This window comes from Elephas maximus, chromosome 13 (genome assembly GCF_024166365.1).
Source record: "Elephas maximus indicus isolate mEleMax1 chromosome 13, mEleMax1 primary haplotype, whole genome shotgun sequence".
In the NCBI taxonomy this organism is placed as follows: Eukaryota; Metazoa; Chordata; class Mammalia; order Proboscidea; family Elephantidae; genus Elephas; species Elephas maximus.
In genome coordinates this window covers 34,341,666-34,364,252 of record NC_064831.1, presented here as the reverse complement: position 1 = coordinate 34,364,252, position 22,587 = coordinate 34,341,666, and the positions used below count along the sequence as shown (strand labels likewise).

Sequence of the window (22,587 nt, the reverse complement as noted above, 5' to 3'; positions counted from 1 at the left end):
TTCTCTTAGTTCAGAGATGCAGGAGAGTTAGAAGGTATGGCTAGGGCCCATGGCTTTGGTAACTGAGAGATAAAGGTCTGGCCTCACCCTCACCCCCTTCTTCACACTGATTAGGAGAGGGATAGTCTCCAACTGTTAGTCAGGGCCAGCCTGCCAGCATGGAACAAGAAAGTATAAACTCATCCAAAATTTACTTTTGGAAGCACAGTGGATTAGTTTCCCATAGCCACTATAACAAATTAACCACACATTTGGTATATTAAAGCAACAGAAATTTATACTCTCATAGTTCTGAAGGCCAGAAGTCTGAAATCAAGATGTGACAGGGCTGCACTTCCTGTGGAGGCTCTTGGGGAGAATTGGTTTCTTTCCTTTTCCAGCTTCTGGTGGTTGCCAGCATTCCTTGGCTTGTGGCTGTATCACTCCCATCTCTGTCTCTGTGGTCACACTGCCCTTCTCCTCTTCTGTGTGTCTGTAATCTTCCTCTGCCTCTCTCTTATAAGAACATCTGTGATGGCATTTACGGCCTATCAGATAATCCAGGATAATCTATTTAGCTCAAGATCCTTAACTTAATCACATCTGCAAAGACTCTTTTACCGAATAAAGTAACACTCACAGGTTCCAAGGATTAGGACCTGGTATCTCTAATGACCATTATTCAGCTCGATACACAAACTTTAAAGTAACTTTTGCCTAGAGCCAGTTGATAAGGAAGGTGTTCCGTTAGAACCCAATTGGAACCAATAAAAAAAATCAAATTAGCTTTAAAAAAAAAAACTGATAAGCTGGGATCTGAACCTAGGAAGCTGAACTCCTATGTTTTGTGCCACTAAATTATACTGCCTTCTCAACAGGGGGAAATTCACTACTTCACATAAACTGAACAGTCCAGTACGTCGACTTTAGCCAAGGTTGGTCCAGAGGCTTAACAAGGTCATCAAGACTTGATTTCTCTTCATCATCCAGCTCTTTCTGCAGTCACTGTCAGCTTTCCTCCAGGACTTCACACTATGTCCTTTGGTACCTGCAAGCTCACGTCATCGTTGCTGGTTTAAGCTCACTCACTCAATCTATCACTCTGGCCAGGAGAATAAACTAGTCTCATTGGATATTCCCAAATGACGTGCCCAACCCTGAGCTAGGGGGTGGAGTTTCAGACCTATTAAAGTGCTCAGACTCAAAGTGGGAGGAGTACGTCTTAGTTTCTCAATGATTCTATAACATAAGTAGTGGTTTTAAAGAACGGAAATTTATTTTCTCACAGTTTAGGAGGCTGGAAGTCCAAATTCAGGGCAGTGGCTCTAGGAGAAGGCTCTCTCTGTCCACTCTGGGGGAAAATTCTTGTTTCCGGCCTCAAGCGCTCTTCTTGACATCCCTTGGAGATCTCCAAGTGGCATCTGTCTTTCCCTGTCTATGCTTCCTTGCTTCTGTGCCTAATCGGCTCTTTATACATCTCGAAAGTGATTGACTTACAATGCACCCTAAACTGATATGGCCTCATTAACGTAACCAAGAAAACCCTATTTCCAAATGGGATTACAGTATATCCACAGGCATAGGGGTTCGGATTAAACGCACATATTTTGGGGGGACACAATTCAATCCATAACAGAGTATTTCTTGAAGTTCAAACCAGAATACAGTTACCAGAGCTAAGGTTAAAGATGCTCAAAAGCCAAAAACAACAAATGTTACTCTAAGTTTGTTTTTGCAGATAGGAAACCATGTCTAGGAAGCTACTGCCCTCATTTTATTTCCTCAGGGAGTTCGCATTACTTACTAGGCCATAAAGCTTATGGAATGGCCCTGATGTACTGCAAAACGTTGAACTAGCCTCTTAACTCTTCTCTGACTGTGTTCTTTGTCAAGTGCAAAACATAGAAACAAAGGTACTCAATCAGAAAGCCTCTACAAATTGCTAGTCTGTCCTAAGATTTCTGTTAGTCCCTAAATTGTCTTCTGGGCTAATAACAGAGTAAGTAGATTGCCTTTCAAATAACTCCAAAACTTTTATAATGCTTTAATGATTTTTTATATTTTAAATACTATTAACTTATTAAAAGGTAACAGACTTTATGGTTACTTCAATCTTGTTGTTAGCTGCCTTTGAGTCAGCTGACGATTCATGGCAACGACTTCAATCTTTTTGTTAGCTGCCTTTGAGTCAGCTGACGATTCATGGCAACCCTATGCATAACAGAACGAAACACTGCCAGTCCTGTGCCATCCCCACAATTGGCTATGGATTAGATCGTTATGATCTATAGAGTTTTCACTGGCTGATTTTCAGAAATTAGATCACCAGGCCTTTCTTCCTAGAACATGTTAGTGTGGAAGCTCTGCTGAAACCTGTTAAGCATCATAATAACATGGAAACTTCCAGGAAAGACAGGTGGTGGCTGGGCATGAGGTGCAACAGCCAGGAATCAAGCCTGGGTCCCTAGCATGAAAGGCGAGAATTTTACCACTAAACTACTACTGCACCTAGGGCCCCATAAGACTATAAAGATTCAATGATTTTCCTATCTCACTCCAAGTCTTCCCCACCTCTCTATTTCAGAGTTTACTAGATGAGTCAGTGCAAAAACAGAAGCAACATAAAGAAGTATGTTCGAGCCTGGTACTGGTACAACAACAGGCACATAGACCAATGGAACAGAATTGAGAACCCAGATATAAATCCATCCACATAGGAACAGCTGATATTTGACAAAAGCCCAGTGTCAGTTAAGTGGGGAAAAGATAGTCTTTTTAACAAATGGTGCTCGCATAACTGGATATCCATTTGCAAAAAATGAAACAGGACCCATACCTCACACCGTGCACAAAAACTAACTCCAAGTGGATCAAAGACCTAAACATAAAGACTAAAACGATAAAGATCATGGAAGAAAAAATTGGGACAACCCTAGGAGCCCTAATACAAGGCATAAAGAGAATACAAAACATTACCAAAAATGACAAAGAGAAACCAGATAACTGGGACCTCCTAAAAATCAAACACCTATGCTCATCTAAAGACTTCACCAAAAGAGTAAAAAGACCACCTACAGAATGGGAAAGAATTTTCAGCTATGACATCTCCGACCAGCACCTGATCTCTAAAATCTATATGATTCTGTTAAAACTCAACCACAAAAAGACAAACAACCCAATCAAGAAGAGGGCAAAGGATATGAACACACACTTCAATAAAGAAGATATTCAGGCAGCTAACAGATACATGAGAAAATGCTCTTGATCATTAGCCATTAGAGAAATGCAAATTAAAACTACGATGAGATTCCATCTCACTCCAACAAGGCTGGCATTAATCCAAAAAACACAAAATAAGAAATGTTGGAGAGGCTGCAGAGAGATTGGAATTCTTATACACTGCTTGTGGGAATGTAAAATGGTACAACCACTTTGGAAATCTATCTGGCATTTTCTTAAAAAGTTACAAATAGAACTACCATACAACCCAGAAATCCCACTCCTCGGAATATACCCTAGAGAAATAAGAGCCTTCACACGAACAGATATATGCAGACCCATGTTTATTGCGGCTCTGTTTACAATAGCAAAAAGCTGGAAGCAACCAAGGTGTCCATCAACGGATGAATGGTTAAATAAATTGTGGTATATTCACACAATGGAATACTACGCATTGATAAAGAACAGTGACGAATCTCTGAAACATTTCATAACATGGAGGAACCTGGAAGGCATTATGCTGAGTGAAATTAGTCAGAGGCAAAAGGACAAATATTGTATGAGACCACTATTATAAGATCTTGAGAAATGGTATAAACTGAGAAGAACACATACTTTTGTGGATATGAGGAGGGGGAGGGAGGGAGGGTGGGAGAGGGTTTTTTACTGATTAGATGGTAGATAAGAACTACTTTAGGTAAAGGCAAGGACAATACTCAATACAGGGAAGGTCAGCTCAACTGGACTGGACCAAAAGCAAAGAAGTTTCCGGGATAAACTGAATGCTTCAAAGGTCAGCGGAGCAAGGGCGGGGGTTTGGGGACTATGGCTTAAGGGGACTTCTAAGTCAATTGGCAAAATAATTCTATTATGAGAACATTCTGCATCCCACTTTGAAATGTGGCATCTGGGGTCTTAAATGCTAACAAGCAGCCATCTAAGATGCATCAATTGGTCTTGACCCACCTGGATCAAAGCAGAATGAAGAACACCAAGGTCACACGTATAACTATGAGCCCAAGAGACAGAAAGGGCCACATGAACTAGAGACTTACATCATCCAGAGACCAGAAGAACTAGATGGTGTCCGGCCACAATCAATGACTGCCCTGACAGGGAGCACAACAGAGAACCCCTGAGGGAGCAGGAGATCAGTGGGATGAAGACCCCAAATTCTCATAAAAAGACCATACTTAATGGTCTGACTGAGACTAGAGGAATCCCAGCAGCCATGGTCCCCAAACCTTCTGTTGGCCCAGGACAGGAACCATTCCCAAAGATAACTCATCAGACATGGAAAGGAGTGGACAATGGGTAGGAGAGAGATGCTGATGAAGAGTGAGTTAATTGTATCAGGTGGACACTTGAGACTGTGTTGGCAACTCCTGTCTGGAGGGGAGATAGGAGGGTAGAGAGGGTTAGAAACTGGCAAAATTGTCACGAAAGGAGAGACTGGAAGGGCTGATTCATTAGGGGGAGAATAAGTGGGAGTATGGAGTAAGGTGTATATACGCTTATATGTGACAGACTGAATTGATTTGTAAACGTTCACTTAAAGCTCAATAAAAATTATTAAAAAAATAAAAAGTGGTTGTAAATATTAAAAAAAAAAAAAAGAAGTATGTTCGAGACATTTGTCACTCAGATACACGATTCTTTCTATTCATTTGCTAATTTTGAGAATTCTGTTTTGGCTCTTTCTGCAAGAATGTGGGCAAGCAAAAAAATAAATAAATAAATACCTGGCAAGAAATGGGAAAAAAAGAAAACAAAAAACACACCAATCTAAACCAAGAAGAAACTCAGAAAAGCAGAGGAGTAGTTACAAAATTCTTTAAGTATGATTATCTCTAAAGACATTATCCCAAATTTAGTTACTCCTATAGGAATTCCACAACAAGGCTCTGATTCTATACAAGGAGGGAGACCAGTAGGTTTCAACTTTCAATACTTCAAAAAAAAGATTTTACAATACAAATTCAATATAAGTTTTCACCTCCTTGAAAAAAAAAATCTCTACCTTCCACTTTTCTTATAAATTATTATAGATCCTGGCCATAAATTCTTCCAAATAATTTTATGGGAATGAGTAAATAAATAACAGTTCAAATATGTCTGTTACTATCACATGTATTCTTAAAATCATTAAAATACCAAGTAGAAGATTTTACGAACTTTGTTGATTAACACTGGTAAGTATTCATTGCAACGCAAAAAGAAACAATCCAAGGAAGTCAAACTCATTGCCCTTGAGTGTAGTCCAACTCACAGCCACTCTGCAGAGCAGAGTACAAGTGACCCATATGATTTCCAAGGCTGTATATGTTTACGAAGCTGATTATTTCAGCTTTCTCCCACAGAGCAGCTGGTGGATTCGAACCACAGACCTCTCGGCTGGCAGCTAAGCACTTAACCACTGTGCCACCAGGGTTCCTCACAAAGAAAGAAAGAGAGCAGAGCCATTTTTTAAACAGGTTTCTCCAGTGCTTTCTTTTAAAGCATTATAAAAATTTATTATATTTTATATTTAAAAAAAAAAAAGACTTGTGATTTGGAGTACAAGCACACACACGAATCTAATCCTTTCCAGATTGGTTAAATGACAATTTAATACGAACACTAAAAACATATGCTTGACCATGGATATAATAAAATCTTGTCAAGTTTAATTAAAGCCTCTTTTCAAATTTAAAAGAGTAAAACTTAGATCTAAATATTTATTATGCACAAGGAATGTACAAGTAGCTGAATACTAAATATTACACAGTAATTATAAACAAAAATTTAGTATACAGTAGAAAAACTGACTTTTAAATGTGATTTCTGATTTATCAAGATTCATAAATTGTTAGAATGACAACAGAACTAGTTAAGTGATGCTGTAAAATGTATACTCCAAAAGGAAAACATTTTATATTTTTCCTGATTTTGCTCTATTAAGAAAAATATGGGCATGCATTGTCTCCCACACGGTTGTCAGCTTGTCACACTGTGGGGTCTTGCATGTTGCTGTGATGCTGGGAGCAATGCTACCAGTGTTCAAATACCAGCAGGGTCACCCACGGTGGACAGCTTTCAGCTGAGCATCCAGACTAAGACAGGCTAGGAAGAAGGACCTGTCAGTCTACTTCTGAAAAAAATTGGCCAGTGAAAAGCAGGGAGACATTGTCTGATATAGTGGCAGAAAATGGTCCCCTCAGGTTGGAGGGCACTACAGTGGCTGCAACAATAGGCTCAAGCACAACAATGACTGTGGGGATGGCACAGGACCAAGCAGTGTTTCATTCTGTTGTACGGAGGGTCACTATGAGTCAGACTCTAACAACAACAAAAACGTGGGCATGCATGTATGCAAGCACAAAGAACATTGTCATAGCCTGGGTTTTCTGGAGAAGCAAAACTAGTATTGCCTTGAGATACTCTTTAAACCTTGAACCGAATATATCTGCTTAGATCAACTTTTAGGGAAATGAAGGATACTAACCATAAAACTCTTATCCTGCTCAACAATAGAATTCGTGACTGATATCACTGATGTTGTTAGATGCCATCGAGTTGGTTCCAACTCATGGTGACCCTACGTACAACAGAATGAAACACTGCCTGGTCCTGTGCCATCTTCATAATTGTTGCAACATATGTTTGAGCCCATTGTTGCAGTCACTGTCAAGAATTAATAACACTGAAATAGACAATCTCTGAGGATTTGTACTATAAAGAACATCACTCCTGTTAGAAGATGCAGCTAACTGACTCTGTTCCCCTGAATTTCTCTTTCCCATTAGGATGCTCTCTTCTCAATATCTGGTGCCCCCAAAGGTTAACAGCTCTACTAATCATGCCTCCCTGCTTTCTGCTGTTACAAGTTGGACCTTTGTCTTAACAAGAAAATTCTACTACAAGCACAGCAGAAGCAAAGAGTTTTACCTGTTGGTTTGCTGAACTTCTTTACTCCACCCAAAACATACCTTTTCCAAATTGATCTGTAGAGTCCTCCCATTTTTCTTTTACATGAAAAAAGTTTGGTTCCTTGAAAGAAGTTTGGTGTGAAGGCCTTTCAGAAGATTCATGTTTGCAAAACTCCTTAGGAAAACAAATATTCTTGCGTGCTATCTGATGTTCTTGGACCACATCAAGTGTGTCCTTTTTTTTAATTTCCAAAGGTATGTATTTGCCACATTTCGTTTTTTGGTGTTTATTTCGAAAAACATTTATAGAAGTACCTTGAATTTTATTCTGTGAATGAGACAAAAATAAATTTTAATAAAATCACGTATCTGTTAAGTAAATTTTACAAATTACCTTACTGGACATTTATAATAAATTACATGACGGTAATCATGTAAATGAGATGTTACCCTAGGTAGTGCTCCAAAATCCCTTCACAAGCATGAGGGTTATATTCGACTTCCAAAAAAAAAATCCAGATTTTCTTTCCTTTTTTTTTTTTGCTCCTCTCCCCCCAAAAAAGTAGATTTTAAAATAGTAATTTTCTCCTCAAATGTGGTATTTCTAAATACAACTTTAAAGACCATTTCTAAACAGGCATTTCAAGTCGACATATAAGAATTTAATTATTTTCAAACGTCTACAAAACGCTAACACCCCAAATCTTTTTCTCTGCTGGAAACAACTGAAAAACAACTGGGCATACACGGAGTTGACTCTCAAGAACAGCATATAAATAATCAAATTTGTATTTTAGATTCTTTCATTCACCTAAATGCTTTCTCATTTTGACAACCCTAAGCAGCAGAAAAATAATACAATTCCAGATCATTGATAATTACCCAAACAATGTAGTTTCACTCATTCTATTGTCACAGATAGAGCTATAGTAAAAAAAAAAAAAAAAAGTTCAGACAAATTAAATTCAAATTCTTGCCAATTCAAGGTGCCAGCCAAGGAGATTTTAGTATTCTAGTATTACGTTTTGCCAAGCAACCAAAGATGGAATATCATGCTGTTATTATTAGATACAATTCTAAAAACGGGTCAAGGTCCTAAGGCACATCTGTCTAACCTTGAAGACTAAGAAGTTTTCATCTAATATGTCTACTAGTGAAATCAAGATAATTGAAAATTGTTTTTAAAATTGGTTAGAGGAAAGGATTAAACAATATTAACAGTGCTGATTAAAACCACCTTGTGGCCAGTCTCAGCACAAAGGGCCATTCGAAAAATCATAAATTACAAGAGCCCTCCCCTCAGGCAGCACTGAAATTTTTTTTAAATCTTTATTTGAAGTCTTTACTTAAAAGTGTCTAAAAAGGGGAGTGTATGGTGTGCACACAGAGTAAACCATCCTAAGATCCCCTTCTCTCACCTGCCTCCCCAAAGGTCCATTTGTCCAAATAGTTGCTCTTCCCCAAATATTCTCACCTCCTCTGTAAATACTCTCCTCCAAAACTCCACCCGGGCTGCCTCTCCTACCTCTTTACCCTGGCCTTTCCATTTCAGCCCTTCTTCTCACCTTCCAAGTCTGTGCCATTTCAACAAATACATATTCAACCAGGCACAGTGCTTGTGGCTAGAGATGCAACGTTAAAAAAGACAGTCTCTTGCCCTCAAGGGGCTTTCAGACTGGTAAACAGACAGTTCTAATGCAAAGTGATGTGGAAGAAGATATAGGGAAGCATGTCATGCTGGGGCATACAAGAGACATACCTCATAGGATATTTTCTAGTTAAAAAAACATGGCCATCTAGTTGATTCCAACTCATAGCAACCCTACTGCAAACCTATAACTGAGTTGAGTTTTCTAGTTTAGCTTTGTCTAAACATTATTTAAAGAAATATTTACTTAAGATTTTAAATCCAAATATTTGTTATAATTCATCAAAAGAAACATTAAAAGTTGAATTAAATGTGCAAATCAAAAATATATTATGTATATGTATTTAAACTTTATAAATAAATGTATAATTGAATAATAGGTAGAATTGAAAAATACTATTTTAAAATGTGACCTTCATATTCATTGAGGATTCAATTTTCTCCTAGTCTTTTCAGAACCTGTCACATGCTAGGGTTTATGCAATCGCCTGGAATAATCACTGTAGTATACAAATACAGTTATTAGTTTCCTGAAAAACATAATGTTGGATAAATGCAAAGAATCAACCTCATTAATCTTCTCATAATGCTGAGCGATGAGAGTTTTTGCCTCTTGAAAAAAATCTTGCTTGGTGATCTCTAAAGTAGGATCTAAGAAACAGAGAGAAGCATTTTGTTTAATGTAGTTAATGGACTTCCATAATCAAAAATAAAAAACCAAACCAAACCCGTAGCCGCCGAGTCAATTCCAACTCATAGTGACCCCATAGGATAGAGTAGAACTGCCCCATAGAGTTTCCAAGGAGAGCCTGGTGGATTTGAACTGCTGACCTTTTGGTTAGCAGCCGTAGCACTTAACCACTACGCCACCAGGGTTTCCAATCAAAAATAGTGAAACTAAAATATGAAATTAAAATAGTTGAGAAGTTATGAATCTTGCAGGACTTTATAAAAATGTAAGTGGATGCAAAAAAAAAGTTAATGAAATGCAGCTAAAGTAGCATTTTGCTTTTAAAAAAGAAAAATCAGCTTGTAATGGTCAGAGTGGCGAAATGGGATATCCTAAATTATTAAAGGCTGGAGAAAGCAAAGAAAACACACAAAATTTGAATATCCTTCCTCAGTGCTGAAAGTTCTTCGAATGTTACTATACAGAAGAAATAACAACATATTACTTTGGGCACAAAAAGTCATTATCACGTCTACCTGTGTTCTGTAAAGCATACCCGTGGACTATTACATGTGGCTGCACATTTCTTCAAGGATATTTACCTTACAGCTTGTCAGCAAAATTATAATTGCCAAATATAATTCCTCAATAGGTACACTAAACAAAAATTACTATCATCGCCTACAAATGAATAACATTATTATAACTCTTATCTCATTCATATTTTCCTAAGATCCTTGCCTTTTTACCAGACTTATGAATAGAATCCCATAGCATGTACATAGAATACAACATTCTCATTTATTCTTTAAGATTTCCTCCTTATATATTTCCTTTTTTATTAGCTGATTTGACATTAATGAGTGTCTCTTGGCTTCCTCCTCTTAACTTGGATTCGACAAAAATTAAAGATATTATCTTATCTAAGTTAGGTTTTTGGTCTGTCCATTGGGTTCTCCATTTCTATAATCCTAACTCCTTTAGTACTCTTAGGATCAGTGCTTTCTCTTTCTTCTTTTCACCCACTCAGATCTGAAGCAGTTAAAAATTCCATCTTCATGCAAATCAAAATCTTAAAAAGATACCATCATCCACCACCAAAACAGCTTGAATTGAAAAGACTGGTAACACAAGTGTTGGTGCCAATGTGGAGCTACTAAAAATCTCACGTGTTGTTGGTGGAAATGTAAAATACAACAATTTGGAGAAAATATGAAAATTTCTTATAAAACTAATACATATCTGTGACCCAGCAATTCCACTCCTATGAATATACTAGCGAATGAAAACTTATATTTACCAAAAGGCTGATAATACAAGAATTTTCATAGCATCTTCACTCATAATAGGCCCAAACTGGCAACAGCTAAGACATGCATCAACAGGAGAATGGGTAAATGAACTGTGGTATACACAAAAAAATACTACTTGGCAATGAAAAAGAACCTAACTCCTAACGTTCATAACAACATGGATGTATCTCAGAAACAGCACGCCAGGTAAAAGAAGCCTTATGTAACACAGTACATACTGTAGGATTTCACTTGTATGATGTTATAGAGCAAACGAAGCTAATCCAATCCATAGTAGGAAAAAAAAAAATCAGAACAGTTATTCTTCTGATGGGGGGGTACCACAGATTCACCAAGAAGAGATATGAAGGAAATTTCTGGGGGTATGTAAATGTTCTATATCTTGATATGGATATGGATTACAAGGCATATGTAATTATATAATTCAGTGAATATACACCTAGGATTTGTGCATTTTATTATATGTAAATTATGCATCAAAAGAAAAAACTAAACAAATATTGAATTCTAACTAATGATATATATGTCAGATGGACAGAGGAACTGGAAGCAAGTACAGTAAAATATTAATGGTAAAGACTGGGAAGTAGGTATATGAATGTTCACTTAAAATTCTTTTAAACTTGCTCTATGTTTGAAAATTTCATAACAAAATACTGAGGGCAGAACTCTCTCTTCATTCCTTCCTAAAATTTCTCCTTGCTTTCCACCATGTAGACTCATAGGCCAAAGGTAGCTGTTACTTTGCAGCAATGATGTCCTGAGGAATGACACCTGAGGAAGACTTTAGCAATCAAGAAGAGGGATGACTGGGCTCTGGCTGGCCACAAGTGCTGGGTTCAGAGAGGACATATAGCCTAAAGGTGACCCACCAAGGTAAGCAGCACTGAATTGTCACCTAGCTCTCTAGTTTCTCCCCATGGGAAGTGCTTTAAGTCATTAAATTACCAAAGTCAAATCTCTGTGTCCTTCCACAACCATCATTGTATCCCCCCACATTCATAGCTGTCTAGGTACTTCTAAGTATATTGATTAATAAACTTTTTTCTTCTTTTCAATCAAAAATAATCGTTAAGACTTCATGCACGTATTTCTAGAGAAGTATCTATATTCCTTGTACAGATCAGAGCACCAAGTCACACATGATTGGATCAGCACCATTAACAGCTCATATAATTTTCGTCATTCAAAGGTATAAGGTGGAAGAGATAAGAGACAAGGAATTAAAATCATCTGTTTCATCAAATTCCTACTAAAATCTAAACCTCTTTTGGGGGGTCCTCCAACTAAGCACATATTTCCTGGAGGAAAGGCAGTGAGTTATCCTCAGGTGTTACTCCACAACCTGTTCCTCTCTTTTCTTCCTTTCATGATAACTCTTTCCTCTATTAACTCTCTTCTTCTGACTAATCAAACCTTCTTTATAATTATTTCTGTAACTGTCACACGCATGACAAGCAACAGAATTTATAAACATAAGTCATCAGTTTTTGTTAAAAATGTAGCTTTGCTGAAAAAAACAAATGTAGTTTTGCAAACACCAGAGGGTCTTCATACCTGACGCGACCCTAGAGATGATCTACATCGTCTTCATTGACAGATGAAGTTCAGAGTTGGAGGGCCTGAGTGTCTCCTGAAATCACACAGCTAGACTGCGAGCCTGCACAGGCACCGGTCTCAAGAGTCCTTTGCTGCCTCTTTTTTTCTACTTTGCTGTTTTCCCTGATGCCTTGTACCCAAGACTGAAGACTCCTCTGAGACTGGGCTGGCCACCGTGGAGAAATACTCACATTTTCCTGAAGGCACAGGGGCACTTAAACTTCATGCCAGCAGCTCTGTAGCCTTCCTACCATTTAAGGCACTGAGGCAGCTCTCCTAATGTTCTAATAACTCAAAATTAACCTTTGACAGAAGAGTTCAATTCCCAAGACAGAACTATCTTCCTAGCTGGGCTCTGTGGTGATAGGGGGCATGTCTGATTTTCCCTTCTCCCCAGGTGCACCTGAGAACTGTGGAGAAGCTTGTATACACTCTGGCAACCCTAATAACCTCCTGGGGCCCGGCAAGGAGATGTCCACTCATCAAGGGACGGCCACAGCCATACAGTAAGGCCATGAGGTTCTCAAATGGGATAAGGCCTGGGGTTGTATATAAAGGAGCAGAAAAGGGCAGTGGCAGCCAGAATACAGCAATGTCACACGAATCCTGAGCTGGCTGCTCTGAAGGCACACTGACACGTTGACTTCCACCTGGCGGTCCCGTGCCCTTGTTGTCTGTCATTTAAGGTGCTGAGGCAGCTGTTCTGATTTTCTCCCGTAACTAAAAGTTAGCCTTTGAAAAAAGGAGTTAAACTCTTGAGGCAGCAAGAGATAACTTGTATGTCAATGCCTCTGAAAAGGCAAAGCTAGAGTCTGTTCTTTATTTTTATAATTTCCAAGGATATGCATATATTCAAAAAATAAGTCTAAAAATTACAGTAAATTAAACAGCTTTGACATTAAGGATCCATCCAGTTAGTCTCTGAGGCTTCTGTTTCTTTGTTCCCAGTGGGGTAAGTATGTAAGTATGAAGCTTTTATACTTTTAAATACACATTATACTTCAGCTATTTTTTTTTATTATTAAGAGGGAGTTGCCATGGTCTGCTTCCTCTCTGCTTAAAATAAACCTATAATTAAGGCTTTGTTTATTTGCAAATACATATCCAAGCATATAGAGTGACTCTTAAGAGCTCTCATTCTTGAGTCACACTACTATTTTGAGTTTGAATTCCAACTTACTCATGAGGCTTATTTCATTTCCTTAAGCCTGTTTTCTCATTTATAAAATAAGATAATATTTCTTGCACAGAGGTTGTTGTGAAGATTAACTTAGGTAGCATTGAAAAGCACTTAGCACGGTGCCTGGCACATAAAAAACTTTCTATAAATGCAGGTTTTTATTATTACTTAATACTTAAGTAATATTACTGTTGTTATTACTGTATTATTATCATTAGACCAGGTAATGTTTCCTTCTGTTGCGCATGGGGTCACCATGCCCACACAGTGGCAACTAACATAACTAACATCATTAGGCTAAATTTTCCCCAACAGTATTTACATAATTAATTTCACTAGTCAAGCCTCATGTCTTCAATAGCACAAGGATAAGCCTGAACTTTCTAAACCAGTTTGAATGAATTAAATCTTCAAATTATGGTTCTGGTGGTGTAATGGTTAAGCACCTGGCTGCTAACCAAAAGGTTGGCAGTTTGAATCAGGGCTCCAGGGCTTCTGACTAGTTGCTTCCGGTTTGAACTCCTGCTGAGATATACTGAATCAGAATCTATGTTTAAACAAGATCCCCAGATAATTCTTATGTATACCTTCCTAGGAACTTGTTAGAAATGCAAATTCTCAGCAGGGGTTTGAACCCACCCAGAGGGTCTGCAGGAGAAAGACCTGGTGATCTGCTTCTTCAACGATTAGAGCCAAGAAAACTTTATGGGGCAGTTCTATTCTGTTACGTGGGGTCACTATGAGTCGGAATCAATGCCTTGGAACCCAAAAAATGGTTCTTTTTATCCAAACGAGTTAATTAATATATTCGCAAATAATAAAATCTTTCATGTTTGCACTTTTTCAAGTTACTAAATTCAAAAAAAAAGCGGTAAGAAATCATTATAAGCAATAACAATTTTTTTTAATTATAAAGTCCATGAAGAGACTGAAATAGTCATATTAAACTTACCTAAAACATAATGAGTGTAAATGTTAACACTTCCACGGGGAAAAAAATAAGAGTACCTCTAGTCCCAAAAATTCACTAACCTAAAATAATTTCTCATATTTATCTTTTAAAAAAATCCTCATTCTTCATACATCATCAGTTTCATGCTATTGCAATTAAGGGTTCGTAAAACCACAGATTTCTCTTTCTGCTTTAAAGCTTCTGTATGTAGTTGCTCTAGGAAACCTCGGATGACACCAGGAGATCTCGTTATATAAACTATGACAGAATGAGCCACTCATCATCTCTGGAGTATAATCATTTAGCAACTTCTTTTCTGCATCTTAAAAAATTCAGGGGCTTACAAACATGTGTTTTTCATAACCATAACAAAAATAACTGACCTTAGAGAGTTTAATTTCCATCCTTCCCGCTAATAGGCTGCATTCTTCAAAATGAAAATCCACAAAAACTTACTGAGGAATATATCTTGAACGAAGATGTGTGGCCACATGACTAAAGCCATTCTTATATATATAGTCACAGTAAGAGCTTGTTTGATTTCATAGGTGTTAGGGAAGCCCCACCTCAGGTTCAGTTGGATTCAATTCAGCATAGCTTCGTTAAACATCTACCACACGGTGTCGCCATGAGTCAGAATCGACCCGGTGGCAACTGATTTAGTTTTTAAGAGCCAGCTACTGATTTTGGTGCTAAATATGCTGAAATAAATAAGACACTACAGCTGCCTTCAGGTGCTTAAGAATCTAGGGCCAGAACAACTTGTAAATACATGCCAAGCCATTTGGAAAGATAGGTGCTGTTTTAAAAGTCAGCATAAACCGTCCTTTACCACCAGCTTACTAATGTATGAATTTCTTTTTAAGGAGATAAAGCTTTTCATTGTATTATTAGAAATAAGGCTTAAAACAGAAATATCCCAAGAAAAATATCAGGGTGAATCAAATCCATGCTGAGGCAGTGGTTTTAAATGTTCGCTTCATTAATTTCACATGCCTTGAGGGTACTTCTTTCAGTCAGAACAGCTCAGGCCTTATCTGTTTTACATATTTGTGCTCTTCCTAAGATTTGTTTTGAAGAAAAGAATTCCTTGGCTAAAAGTAACAATCAAACTCCAGGCAAGTAAAAAACAAACAAAATTTGACTATTACTGCATGTGCTAAAAGATAAGTAGGTTCAGACGGAGGAAAAAGAAGTGCCAGAGACAGGGAGGAGTTGGAGAGGGAAGAAGCTGAAACTAAGGCCATTAGTTCTAGGGTAAAGAGCTGTGGAAGAAAATCTCTGGAAAGAGAATGGAAGCACTTCGAACAAAAACATCAAATAGAATAAGTTATATTCAATTTCCATTATACATAAGTGAAGAAAGCACATACCATTTCTAATTTCTTTTCACAAAAAGGGTAAAGAACCAAGTAAAACCCAGATTTCAAGTGGCATATAGTTATCTTCTCCCATAACACATATTTGACAGTTTTTTCCCACAACGTTTTCTGCATAAAGACCCATCTCTTCAGTTCCGAATTAAGGGTATTGTGTTGAGTTCCCTACATACCTCAGAGAGATTTCATAAAATGTACCCCCAAAAAATCTATGTTAATATTTCTCAGACTGGGATTAGGTTACTAGGGAGATGTGGGGGAATTCCAAGCTCACAATATCAAGACTTCAAATATAATTTAATTACGGACAGGACCCAAAGGCACAAAGAAACTAGAGAACATTCCTCCTCCACTTCCTAGGTCTTCCTCCTTTTCTGCCCTTTCCATGTTTAAAAATGTGCTGTATTATCCAAATAGAGAGTTAAAGAGATCCACACAGGCTCTTCTTGGTAGCCCTGGCTGAGTACCAGCTGGCTTGGGTCATTTACTTCTGGGGTCACAAGAGGCAAGGGGAGGCACCAGAGCAGGAAATCCTAAAAATCCCAGCTCTTTGTACGGGATTTTCCACTTCCCAATCATGCTTCCTAAATCTAAGTTTAAGATTACTTGCAGTAAAGTCTAGAACAGCTCTGTCCAATAGAAATATAATGTGAACAACATATGTAATTTAAAATTTTCCACATTTTAAAAAAGTGAAATTCACTTTAATAACACAATTTTAACAGTCTACTTTATTTAAACAAAATAAACCCAAATATTATCTTTTTAACATTAATCAACATTAAAAATAATGATTAATGAGACATTTTACATTCTTTATTTATTTATTTTTGCTCTAAGCCTTCAAAATCCAGGGTTGTATTTTGCACTTACACACGTCCTCTTGTTATGCATTTAGATTTTGTGAAATGTCACTTGAAAAAGTAGATTCACACACTCAAGTTGTTCTACACATTCTTAAAAGTTTTCCAGTTAACTGAACTTTAAGGTTTTCAAACTGAAATAAAATGAGTTAAAATTAAATTAAATATTCAGCTCCTTAGTTGTACTAGCCACATTTCAAGCACTAATAGCCACCTGTGGCTAGTGGATGGGTACTGGACAGAACACTAAGTTGAAAGTTGCTACTGATCTCTCAAAAGTTGGTTGCATTTAAATAATGGGAATCAGATGGATTCTTACAAGCTTGCCAACAAGTCTAGTGTTCTAAGAGTTTGTTATTCATGAATAGAAAGGTCAGCTTCTAACAGCTGGCGCACCAAGCACCACGTGTCAAGCTCCTGGGTAAGCGTGGATACTCACATTCCGTTTTCTCGGGTACAGCCTCTGCGGCAGCCATGATGCGCCGTCAGCGTTATTTTCTGGTTTGTTTGTTTTTTTGTTTTTTGAAAGCTGGGGTCCAGGTCCTTAAACACAGTTACATTAAGAAAGTCAGTAAGGATGAATATTGATTTTTAATTCACTCACTCAAGAAAAATAGGATGAACAATAACAATTAACTCTTTCTAACATCACTCCTCTGCTCTAAAACCTACAATGTCTTCCCCTCCAATAACAACAGCTTGCATTTGGTAGAACTTTATAGTTTATCAAGTGCTTTATAACCATTACCTTAACTTACCAAACCACCTGATAGCAACTATTGTCCCTCTTGTTCCTGGAGCTATTGACCTGGAGCTCAGGGAAGTGAAATAGCTTGTAAACATATGCAGCAGCTTAGTTGCAAATACAGAAAACTCAAATTACATCTTGGGGTCCAAGTTCTTTGCAGGTCCATCTGATGTCTCACTACTTTCCACTACGCTACCTGGCACACACCTTACACACTATGCTGGCCATCTCCCAGAACGTCCCGTCTTACTTATTTTTAGCCCACCCATCCTTAAAACCCACGTTTAAATCTCACCTCCCTCATGATCACCCACCTCCAGTGATTTATCTGTTCTTCCCTTAAACATATTAGTTATGCTGGCCATACCCCTCTTGGGGCTTATCATATGCCAACCTTATGAGATGCACGTGTTGTTCTTAGATGCCGTTGAGTCAGCCCTTGACTCATGGCAATCCCAGGCGCAAGAGAAGGAAATGCTACCTGGTCCTGCACCTGGACCAATTATAGACTGGATCATAATGATCCATACGGTTTTCACTCGCTGATTTTCACAAGTAGATTTCCAGGCCTTTCTTCCCAGTCTGTCTTAGACTAGAAGCTTTGCTGAAATCTCTTCAGCATCATAGCAACACACAAAAGCCTCCACAGACAGAAGGGTGGTGGCTGAGCAGGAGAGGCAGTAGCCAAGAATCAAACCCAGGTCTCCTATATGGAAGGCAAGAATTCTACCACTGAGCCACAGAGACATATTTAAAAAAAAAAAAAAAGTTGCCCTTGATTCTAATGCATGGTGACCCATGTGTTTGTCAGAGTAGAACTGTGCTCCATATGGTTTTCGATGGCTGATTTTTCGGAATTAAATTGTCTGGCCTTTCTCCTGAGGGAACTCTGCATGGCCCCAAACCTGTGAACTTTGAGTTAGCAGCCGGATGCATTAATCATTTGCACCACCCAAGGACTATATTTCCAATCAGACTCCAAATGCCTTGAAAACCAAACTATATAATAGTGATAAAAAAAATAGTATATTCAACCCTAAATGAATACTAGAATCATCTGGGGAGTTTTAAAAAACATACCACCATCTAGAGTAGGGGTCAGGCTTCTGCATTTTTTGGTATGCAGATTTCAGTGTTTCATGGAGGAGGGAAGCCTCACCTGGTGCCTTGACCTTTCGCAGGGCCCTGCTCAGTGCGTAGTGTCATGGAGCTGCCCAATGAATTGCTGATTAGTGGGCTGACGGAGCTGAGCCCTTCCTCCTACACCGGACATCATTGCTGCTTCCAAAGCATTATGCAAAATGCATCAACTATTGCTCTACAGCCCGGAGTGATGCAGACTACCATGTGCTCACCTAGCCCCAGGAACAGAAATAGGGACAGTAAATGCTTAGATGGAGCCTCACTGAGCCTCTTGTTCTACAACTTTAAGTATAATTGTTCGGTTGACTGACCCAGCCAACAAACTATGAATGATGTATTTAAAACCTGTTAAATAATGATGTGGGGATTATTAGAGCAAATCTGTAAACCAGCTTTGCCCTGATGAAAGTCAAGTGTCTCTAGTCACATCCTTTTAGAAGGCTACTATGTATTTCCAGAGATCTCACACAAAGCAGGAAAATAATTGCAATTACAGTTTCAAAATAACAAAATCTGGAACACCTGAAAATGATTAATTCTCAAATTGTCAGCATTATACCATGGGCAAGAGCACAGAACATGTACCGTGTCTGCCCAGTTCTGCAAGTGAAGCAGGATAAATTAAAATAACTGCACCCCCCTTAGCAATTAACAATCAGAACACATCTTTTGGTCTGGCTTAATTGCTGTCTTCTTTCCATTTAAATATAAGAAAATAAAGGTGTTTTGTGCTCCATCATTTTCTTATTTTAATCTCCATAGAAATGGATTCTTCTCTGTAGCTGTTGGCACCTACACCTTAATTCAGTATGCCAGGAGTGTCATCCTGCATTAAATTCGCTGGCAAGCAAGACATCCCACTGTCCTTTTAATACAGAAAACTAGCCAAGCATCCTAAGGGGTGCTGGCATGGTAATGGCCCACAAAGTTGAGGGGATGGGAGACAACCCTGAGACAGGAGATGGGGTGGAAAAAGGCCCTGGAGGACAGCACTGCTTGGAGACGGGCACACTGACACAGAACATCCACGTTAAGTCCCCAAGAGACTGTTATGAAATGCTGAGTCCCTCCCGATGCACTTGGTCAATCAATAAGTGCATCTCTAGTGCATGACTTGTGCCAGAGGCTCACCATCTATTTGGGACGAAAAGGCATATGCATAAGTCAAATACAAATCAAAACGTTAAACAGAGTTGCAAACAACTATATGTCAGATGTCATAAGAAAGTCAGTAAACATCGTAAAATAAGTGATATAAACCCATGAGTGCCAGGGGTTCAAATGCGGGTAAGATCACTGAGGGCTGGGAAAAGGGTTTAAGAGGGACTAAGCTACACCTAGAAGGGTGGGCACAGGAGTACTACCGAAGTTTTCAATAACTGGTTCAGCACAGACAACAACCATCAGAACCAAATGCTGGCCAGCATGTCCCTAGGGTACTGACTATCAACCCTGAGTGGGTCAGATTGGCTATTTAAGACAGAGAAGTCAGGCAGGTGAGAAAAATAGCACAGTCAAGGCCTGGAGGTGAGAAAACATGTGGTTTGTGAGACAGTGAGCAGCTGGTCTGTTTGATTTGAGCAGAGGGTTAGGTTTTACGCTACAGAAATGGCCAAATGACCACCGAAAGTTTTTGAACAGGGCACTGACATAACCAATATTCCGGAAAGGGTTTTGTTTTCTTCCCTGCTATATACCCAAGGCCTAGAACAGGGCCTGACATGTAGAACGATCTCAAAAAATATTTGTGGAGTGAATAAGAACAGCCACAGCATGTTGAGCAGGGTGGCCCAAAATTCCCATGCTTATTTGAGAAAAAGTCTTTTCCTTCTTTCTCCCAGTAGATAGAATTCAGGGTTCTCCTAAACTGACTTACAGAAGTACTAAGATTTCTAATTCCATTTCTACATGAATAAACGCAAACAGAAGTGGAAACAGCATTTCCCTACCTTATCTCCTTAGTTTGTCCTTCCTAAAAAAAAAACAGATGGCTAATAAGATCTCGTAACAGTATCCTGTATAATTAAGTGTCCTGGCGGCAAAGAGCTGCCCGATGGTGTTCAGCAGGACCTGTGGAAACGGGCCATGCACGAGGCTCTAGACTTTCACATTCAGCCGCTGATAAAAGGCTGAATGAGAACAGGTCTTCGTTTTCTATCCCAATCCCCTCCCCACCACTATTGTCCCTCTTCCCCAACCCTGCCAGCCTTCAATAATACTTTCTTCTCCTCCCCACTTCACCATCTTAAAAATTATACCTACATCCACCTAGTTGCTCAAGCCTTTGATTCTTCTCATATCTTTACCTACCACATCCAATTCACCTGGTCGTCTTCATTTTAACTTCAAAATACACCCATTTCTTCCCACCTTCACTATCTGATTCACAAGCCTGATACTCCTGGACTGCTGCAACAGCCTCCTAAATTGTTTTCTCGATTACCATTCTCACCCTTCTCCAGTCAATCCACTCTCCACACAGCAAGGAGTCATCTTCTTAAATGTGTATCACATCACGTTTCCCTTCTGTGGCTTTGTGCTGCATTTAGAATAAATCTAGCCTCTCGATCCACTTAAGGAGCCCGGTAGCACAGCGATTAAGCACTCGGCTGCTAATCAAAATGTCAGTCTTTCAAACCCACCAGCTGCTTCTTGGGAGAAAGATGTGACACTCAGCTTCCGTAAAGATTTACAGCCTTGGAAACCCTATAGGGCAGTTCTACTCTGTCCTATAGGGTCGCTAGGATTTGGAACCAACTTGATGGCACACACCACCACCACAAGGCTCTGCCTACCAAGTGCCCTCATGCTCTGTACACACTTGCTTCTCTGACTTCATTTCTTGTTATGTTTCCCGTTGCTCACTACACAAAGCCAAGCTCTTTTTAGCCTCAGAGCATTTGCACATATTGTTCTCTCTGCCTCAAACATTTTTCTTCCTACCCTTCTAAAGGTGCAGTCCTGCTCATCTTTCAGGCCTCTGCATATGTGAGAATTCCTTAAAGAGACCTTTCCTGACTACTCTGAGTACTACCTCATCTGTTCTCCGTTCTACTCCATATTATTATTCTGTACTTAGCATATGGATTATTTCTTCCATAGCACTTATAAAAACCTTTAATTCCACTTTATTTGTATTCTTACTTTTGTGTCTTATTCTACTAGGATGTAAAGTCCATTTTGACAGGAACCATGTCTGCTTTATTCGTTACTATACTCCCAGCACCTATCACAGTGCCCCACCTCCTGTCTGTCAGTATGTCCGACTATGGTGGCCCGCATGTTGCTGTGATGCTGGAAACTATGCCACTGGTATTTCAAACACCCATGGTGGACAGGCTACAGCACAGCTTCAGACCAACATAGGCTATGAAGAAGGGCCTGGCAGTCTACTTCTGAAAACAATTGGCCAGTGAAAACCTTATGAATAGCAGCTGAATATTGACACAGTGCTGGAAGATGAGCCCTCAGGTTGGGAAAGCCAAACTAAACCTGCTGCCGTCAAGTCGACGACGACGCAGGTTGGAAGGCATTCAAAATACCACTGGGGAAGAGCTGCCTCCTCAAAGTAGAGTCGACCAGTCTCTGCAGAAGGATATCATGCTTGGCAAAGTAGTTGTTGTTATTAGGTGCCATCGAGTCAGTTCTGACTCATAGCAATCCTTTATGTACAACAGAGCAAAATACTGCCCAGTCCTGAGCCACCCTCACGTTCGTTGCTATGCCTGACCAGTCGTTGCAGCCACTGTGTCAATCCATCTCGCTGAGGGTCTTCCTCTCTTTTCCTGACCCTCTTCTTTACCAAGCATGATGTCCTTCTCCAGGGACTGGATGACATGTCTAAAGTCACGCCATTCTTGCCTCTAAGGAGCATTCTGGCTGTACTTCTTCAAAGACAGATTTGTTCGTTCTTTTGGCAGTTCACGTATATTCAATATTCTTTGCCAACACCATAATTCAAAGGCATCAGTTCTTCTTTAGTCTTC

The 22,587-nt window shown here is 39.1% G+C and overlaps 1 protein-coding gene across 1 annotated transcript; it reads right to left on the bottom strand.

The window, feature by feature from the left end:
- Positions 1–7,146: 7,146 nt before the first annotated feature.
- LOC126057327 (IQ domain-containing protein M-like) lies at positions 7,147–17,186 on the bottom strand. Its single transcript, XM_049852820.1, has 3 exons — positions 17,150–17,186; positions 9,323–9,405; positions 7,147–7,434 (listed from the first exon to the last, which is right to left on the bottom strand). Exons 1-3 carry the CDS (start codon positions 17,184–17,186, stop codon positions 7,147–7,149), a joined length of 408 nt encoding a protein of 135 aa, XP_049708777.1.
- Between the last annotated feature and the right edge of the window lie 5,401 nt (positions 17,187–22,587).

What these genes read in the sequence shown, in the direction of transcription:
- LOC126057327 (XM_049852820.1), bottom strand. Translation starts at nt 17,186, where the DNA reads ATGGCTGCCGCAGAGGCTGTACCCGAGAAAACGGAAT. An exon ending in TGTACCCGAGAAAACGGAAT is followed by an intron (nt 9,406 to 17,149) that starts GTGAGTATCCAC and finishes TCTGTTTCTTAG; the next exon opens with ATCCTACTTTAGAGATCACC. An exon ending in ATTATGAGAAGATTAATGAG is followed by an intron (nt 7,435 to 9,322) that starts GTTGATTCTTTG and finishes TCTCATTCACAG; the next exon opens with AATAAAATTCAAGGTACTTC.